Genomic DNA, 7,500 nt, shown 5'->3' on the forward strand with positions numbered 1-7,500 from the left:
AATATTCTTTATTCATTCAGTATCAGTATTTTTCAATGCATATTTATCATTTTTTTACTTAACTTCCATTAACTACTCATTAAGGAAATATAGCAAACAAACACAGTTTACTGACAACTGTTATAAACACACTTTGTTTCATAGATAGGAATCTATAATTATAAATTGTTCACCACCGTAGCTAATATTAACAACTATCATTAGTTGTATTATTTTATAATCTGAGGTCATCTGAAGTAGTATAGTTGTCCTTCTTATGCAGGAGCAATTTAGTTCTGCTTTTTAATATACATCAGGACCCTACACACTAGAGTAACACCCAGGAAGGCCTGTTTAACAATTAAGTTATTAAAATTAAAAGTTTACCAGACAGAGAACCGCTTGTTATTCTTGTAGGCCTTTCTTCAAGATTTAGACTACAGTACACTCCTTATCAGTGACCACGATAAATGTATCAGTGGCTGCAGTTCAGTTTTTGTAATGAAGAATATCTCTTGGTTTAGGACAGTTTTCTAAAGGCTTCAGGGTTATCAATAGAGGATGGGCATTTTTACTTATGAGTGATTTTTAGGTATGTATTCATTATAAAGTTCCTCATCTTCATGCAATTATTTTTCCTCCAAGAGTTTTAAGATAGACATTCAAGGCATCATCTGGAAAAAAGAGAATGAACATAATGTAGTTTGCACTTATAACTTAAAACTCAATGTTAAGTGGTATAATGTAGGTATTAAGATTTATACCAGTCATGTTTCATGCCTAATCTTGAAATGCTTTTAAGTAATTCTTCTGCCACTAATCTGCACTTATTTTTTCAAGTTTATATATCATTTGAGTGCATTTCCTATATCTTGAGTATTTATTAATTAACTTTTTTTTTTTTTTTTTCAAAATTAGTGTAGGAAGTCTGAAGGAATCATAATCATACATTAAAAAAAACATAAAGAAAATTATTTGGCATTTAGTTTATCATTTAGTATATCATATTCACTTAATCCATTCACGCTGGGGCGATTCCGGCTTTGTATGGTCGTAATGCCAGGGTTTTCGAATGCATAAGCCTAACGCCTCGAGACTCGGGTGCACAAGCTGCGAGCCTGGGCTGCCCGCTCGCTCACCCTGGCCTTGCCCAGATATCTCGTCACCGGCGTCTGACGCAAAAACCACGAAACGTGTCAGCACGTCATCCGGCGTGAATGGGTTTAGGAGGAAAATCCCTGAATGCTGATGGAAAAATGGAAGGTTTTTATTTTGATACATCCTATTAACCCATTCCCGACGGGGGAATTCTAGCCTTGAATGTCCAAATGCCGGGGCGTTCGAATTATTAGGACTAAATCAATTGAATGGCTGGCACAATACTGTGCCGCCCGGCAACTGGGCTTTTGAATGCGCGGTACACATGCTGTACCACCCGTCCTGTGTGGGTTAAGATACCATGAATAAAGAATTGCCCATTTCTGAATGCTGTATCTCTTGTTTCAAGCGATTAATTAGTACTGATGATATTCTTTGATATTTGATTTATCCTGTGCTTTGTATCATTTTGATATCTAGAAATGGTTGGATGAAATATCTGAATGAAATATTCCTTCTTTAACTGCATACTTCTCCTAGAACAATATAATTAAAGACAGAACAGTTTTTTTTCTGGTGAGTGGAGTAACGCTGAATGGATTATTGTTATGGTGTAGGACAGCTTTGGTTTAAGAATTGTAAACAAAGTAGAACTGACCTGAATCTTTCCTCTTTCATCTAGGAATACATGAGCTACTGGAGGAACCGTCGGTGCTAGCATTCGCTAAATTATAGGGATGGGAGATGTGGGGCTCTTGGCACTGGAGGTCTCAGTGGTGGGGGTGGAGGAGCAGCTATGAACAGGGGCAACGAAACATATGGATGTGGTGGCACAGAACCTCATCCCCACACCCAGCAACAGCAGCAGAACCACCAGCCTTCTTACAACCACTACAACCATAACAGCCAGCTAATGATTCATCAGAACAACCATCAACTTCTTCCTCACAACGACCACCACCACCATCATCACCTTCAGTATCATCATCCTCATCATGCCAACCCCAGGTCCCCATCACCCCTCCACCTCCACCACTATGCCACAAGAGGCAGTAGTAGCAGTAGCAGCAGCAGTATCAACAGCAGTGGCAGAGCTTCAGCCACCATCACCACCACCACCACCAATACGAACACTCCACCTCTGGGGTTTGACACGGTGGGTAACTCAGGTCTCGGCGCATCTCTCTTGTGTGTCACCACCTCAGGGCATAATGAACTGGCTCTGTGTGGCCCTCCAGCTCAAGATGTGACACTGATGAACCACGGTGGTTGTCCCGCTTGGTGCTCTCACCGAAGGGGCAATCGGGAGGGGGAAGGATGCTTGGATGGCCTACGCAGAGCATCCAACAGGCTGGCGGACTTTCTTAGGGGCCTTTTTAACTCTTGATGGTTAGTATTACTTATATTAGCTTATTACTTGTTTAGTGTTGAGTGTTATTCACAGTAATTTTTTACAAGATATTCAGAATTTTTCATAAGTAGATTTTCAAGGTTAATTCTCATTTTATAGCTTGACTGAGTTTTCAGGCAGTTGTTAGAAGTGATTTGACATAGTTTTTCATTTGCCCAACAAGAAAGAGTGCCATTACTGAAATTCATGCCTGATATGAAATCAAATACTCATGCTCAAAATCAAGACGAGCTGGATACCAAGTCGACACATGAAGTTTGAGCGTGTAATAGTTGTCAGTGACTGTATGAGAAGCAGGCTGGAGGCAATATTTAATTAACTATATGATGTGATCTGATCAGTTGCACATGGAATGTTGGGGTGGTTATACTAAAATGAAAAGTCTGGCAATGAGACCAGTATAACTTTATAAAGGTGGAAATGCCGGTGGTAAGACCGGTGACTTTATAAAGGTGGAGACAGGTGGTAAGACCAAGTTCCAAGATACACTAACCGTTGAGAAGCCCAATGTGAATGTGTGGAGTTCGGACTAGTGGTCAGCTCAGTTTGATAATAAGCACATTTACTGTAACATCGATGGTGATTTAAAACTTTTGTTATAGATGGTTTTTAAATGTATTGTTTACAAGTCACCGAGCCCCGGGCTGGCCTTCCCACTCCCGTCCGCCTGTGTTGTGATCATCGGGCCTGTTTAAAGCCCAACCCACACCAGTCTTTCACATTCAGCGGTCGACAAAACTCTATCATGCCAGATGAGTCACCAGTTCAACCTCATGTAAATCTGTGCAGGACAGCCGATAAAAGTCTTGCAAATACATTTTTTTTCTCTTTTTTTTTTTTTTTTTTCTTGTATCAGTAGAGTCAAAGAAAGCAAGTAGTTCAATATTGGTGGTTGACAAACCATGTATAAAATGGTGCAACTAAGAGCTGCTCGCATAACTCATCACAAAATGAGGTTTGTTTGCCGCTAATTTTATAATATCAGACTGCCTAGTCGTGAGCATGGTGTCTGTGCTGCTCACTCATTACTTACTATTAAAAGATCTCATGTACAGTGTTGTTGATACATGAAAACTTATTTAACACACATTTTATACGGTTACTATATACCATAACAGTTGAACATGTCATTAGTGGGAATAGCATTCAGATAATTAATATAAAGGAGGATTACTAGCCGTTCCCACCCTCATTGATAATGCGATCACATTTTCCTCTGACTGAAGAGAGGTAACCAAACTTACCAAGTGCATCTCAGTGATAACATGTGATAGAATATACCAAAGGTGGCTTGAAATGAACGGCAGTTGTGCAGAGTGCCCAGGAAGAAGAACATTGTCTTGTGTCTTGCCTCCAATATTCTAAAATGTTAGTGTTGAGTCGGCTCTTCATTAAATGACATTAATTGGAAGTGTTTAAAAGTGTAATACAACATCAGCTAACTAATATTTAGTGTCTCAGGGTGGGAAGCACATTCCTTAACACTACAGATGTTTTATGTAATTTGCATATTATAATAATGTTATAATAAAAACTTGGCAAGGCATCTCAAAAACACAATGCTGCAGCTGTAACTGAGAGGCCTTTCAAATAAATAGTTCTGTCCCACCTAAATGAAAATTAAACAAAAGGAAAACTTTTAAAAGAATAAATAATTAAATGTGTGAGGGAGTTGATTAATTGGATTTCTGAAATTAAAGATCAATTCTGTAGTTGAAATGAACATTAATTGTTATGAGCAACATCTTTTTTCATTTGAATATGAATATAAAAAATCTCCAAGAACAGTTCTGTAGGTACCCTGCATGTATGTTTTATGGGTTTTTGCTGTAAGGTTTAGGATAGTTAGGGGTACACAGGTTTTGTAAATGTATGCAATAAGTGTATGCGTGTGATATGCATAATTTATGAAGTTGGTTTGAATCATCATTTGACAAATCAGAATTAAGTACTTAAATGATAAAACAAGAAATAATGAGGCAGAATCACATGTATAATGATGGGTAAATCTGGCCACAAAGGACAGGTTTGCATGTTGGTAGAGGTGCTCAGGATGAATGCCATTCCTAGTGTGTTATCATCAGCGAGGATCTTATTTTGAGGGTTTTCTGATCTGACAGATAGCCTTATTGCATTATCAACCATGGTCTCTCTCAGTGCCATCTGTACCTGATTGCTAGAATAACAAGACAGTCTGCTGTCATAGAGTATATTTGCTTGCTCACTGCCCAGGATTTTTTTCTGTTGAATAAAAATGAGTAAAAAGAAACTTACAGTTAGATATTAGCCACAGGTGGCATTTCATATATATGTCCTGCTGTACTGTGCCAAATTACCTTGCAGTAATTTTTATGATCATCATATATGCAACTATGATACTGACACTGAGGTTAGTATATGGTATAGATGTTTCATGAGGTTGGTTTTTATAGTGATACTCTCAAAAGACATCCATGGGTCTTTTTTTATCATGTAATATGAAGGTGCAATTTTATAGTGAAAATAACTTGAAATAGTTATATCTCTCTCCATTGTGTAAATGGAAACCATAGTAGTCGTCCTTGCATATAGATAGTAAGATGAAAGAAGAGAAGACAAAACTCAAACACTGCCAATGTATGTTTGTATATTGTTGGGCACTTGTGATTTTTTTCTTTTTTTATGTAACAATGGCAGATCATGGTAATTTGTTGATGTGTGCACTTGTGCTGCGTATGTGAATGTGCCACTCCAGACTCTAGGCATAGCAGACAGACCCGTGCAGTAATTTTAGATTCCCTTCAGAGATATCCCTGGTGTGCCATAAGAATGGGTATGTCAGTAGGAATATGTTTTCAATGACTGAATGGGAGCTACAGTGATCTTTTGCTGTGAAATCACAGAGGCTATTATTTGCTTCTGCCATTAATGTTTGGATGAAGTATGAGAGAATTCTGTAGAATCTTATCAATTATAAATGGACTGCTAGAGGGCCCTATCCTAAAAATAAAGAATACAAAAGGTATCATTAAAAATTAATCTAGTCACAAATGCACTCAACAATGTTTCCACTGCCGACTGAGTCCGCGTCTGACGAATTCAGGAGGGTGCAAGCCCATCATGTCATTGAAAGTGTCACACACTCATTATCTCAAAGAAGGAGTACATTAATCTGCCAGAATATTTTGAATTTTTTCAGCCATCAAAAAAAAGCTTTGTACTTATGACATAAATTGATGAGAGAAAAAAGGAAATATGTCCCTCTGCATTTGTGGCCAGATATACCCTGTCTCAGGCGAACAATGTTGTTAACCTCCTCATTACTCTAAGTAGGACATGATCAAAGTCTGTGTTAAACCTCAAGTTAAGATAATCGTATTTAATGATGCTATTCTTCCTGGCATGAAATTGTTAAGAGAGAGAAAAGAAATGAAATATATATATTATATGATTGAAACTAACTGCCCTTCCAAAAAAAAAAGATAAAAAATATATACAAAAAAATTCTTGTTTGCATGTTACAAGAACATTACATATAAGGTTATGGTTATTAGTTTATGCTAATGATAACATTTCCTGTCCTTGGTTGACCAGGGTATTTGTGCTGACAAAGAATTTCAGTTGTTTGTGGTATACCAGTATGGCTTGTATATTGTTTTAGAGCGTATGAGTAAAGCCATAATCAGGTACACAAATGGGCCATATTTTTGGATGGTGGTAGAGTTTGACTAGTTCTGTTATCAAACTAACCAGAACATATTCTTTTTAGGGCTCATATTATGCTGCTTCTCTTTTATATCTTTGAGTTTTGAGAATTGAATATTTTTTTCATGCCCTCCCCATCTTTTCTTTCTTTAAAGCCAGAATATAATTTTTTTTCTTGAAAATTAAAATGGAAACTGATTTGGTTTTATGAACTATATGATTCATGGTATATTTTATAACTAGCTTTTGTTGAGAGATAGGTCTTGGAAGATCTGTAAGAAATTGTTGCAGATGAAGCAGTCCAAGTTAAAGACAAGGATTAAGTGCAAAGTATGTAGCATTCATACTGCTATTCAGGATTTAGCATTATATTGAAACACATGTTTTTTTTTTATGTAGTATGATGAATTCTTTTGATGAATATAAAACTCACCACCAGGCAAGAATACCACAGGAACCCTAATAAATTGTATTTTAATGTTAATTTGTCCTATTTGGTGACTATTCTATCTGATTTAGAGTGATTTTTGGTCCTATAGCAATCCTAGCCTTCAGAGAGTTAAATTACATTTTATATTCAAAATGTTTTTTAGTACTACATGCTAATTATCCATAAGGATTCTCACCATTGTAAACAAGACGTGAGATAAACATGTCTAGGAATGTTATGTGCAAGAGTTACAATAAGTCCTTGGCATGGTATGACAGTAAGTTTCAGATTTGCAAGTTGTTTGCTGTGGACTTTTGTGTTGGACAAATGGAGTCAGGCCTGTGGTAATCTACCATTTCTTTTAGACTGCCAGGAAGAATTGAAAGAGCAGCTGGTTTTGATTTTCTTGATATGGATGAGGAGAATTTTATGAATTATCATTCCCTCTCTGGCATGTTAAAGAATTCGTGGATACCTACAGTCCTGTCAATAGGTTCCCATAGTCTAAAATTTAGCTCATGATAATTTGGCATTGGATTGGTTGTACATCTGAATGGACTCAGAGAGGTATTGCAAGAATTATCAGTCATACTGATAGCATTGCTGATGTTTAGTAATAAAAAACAACAACAGAAAATGAAGTTCAATACTGAAATTACTGGGCCTTCCATTGCTAAGATGGTTCCTCGAGTAAGGCTGCATGTGCATAAGTTCACTGTCCTGAGCTTCAGGAGTCTCGAATATAGGTGCCTTCCGCCAGCCTGGGGACCCATGGGTGACTCCACAAATAAGGCTGTAAGACATAGACTTTTTCTGAATAAATTTTCATTTAGCTGACATTTGGGTAATGTCCAATGAATCATGCGTTAAAAGTTGTCAATGCCTTAACACAAATTTT

General features: G+C 37.2%; 1 protein-coding gene across 7 annotated transcripts in view; it reads left to right on the forward strand.

Annotated features, from left to right (window-relative positions):
• Positions 1-7,500, forward strand: part of LOC122255961 (nuclear protein AMMECR1) — a 73,111-nt gene that overhangs the window by 64,971 nt on the left and 640 nt on the right. For all 7 annotated transcript variants that reach the window (XM_086537064.1, XM_086537065.1, XM_043020349.2 and 4 more), the window contains one exon: positions 1,760-7,500. This exon is cut by the window's right edge and continues 640 nt beyond it. In XM_086537064.1, coding sequence (XP_086393190.1) covers positions 1,760-1,795 — 36 coding nt within the window. In that variant the 3' untranslated portion in view covers positions 1,796-7,500. The remainder of the gene's footprint in view (positions 1-1,759) is intronic.

The sequence above is a fragment of the Penaeus japonicus genome, unplaced genomic scaffold (genome assembly GCF_977035675.1).
Source record: "Penaeus japonicus unplaced genomic scaffold, GWHDUDI00000001_assembly GWHDUDI00000005, whole genome shotgun sequence".
NCBI lineage: Eukaryota > Metazoa > Arthropoda > Malacostraca > Decapoda > Penaeidae > Penaeus > Penaeus japonicus.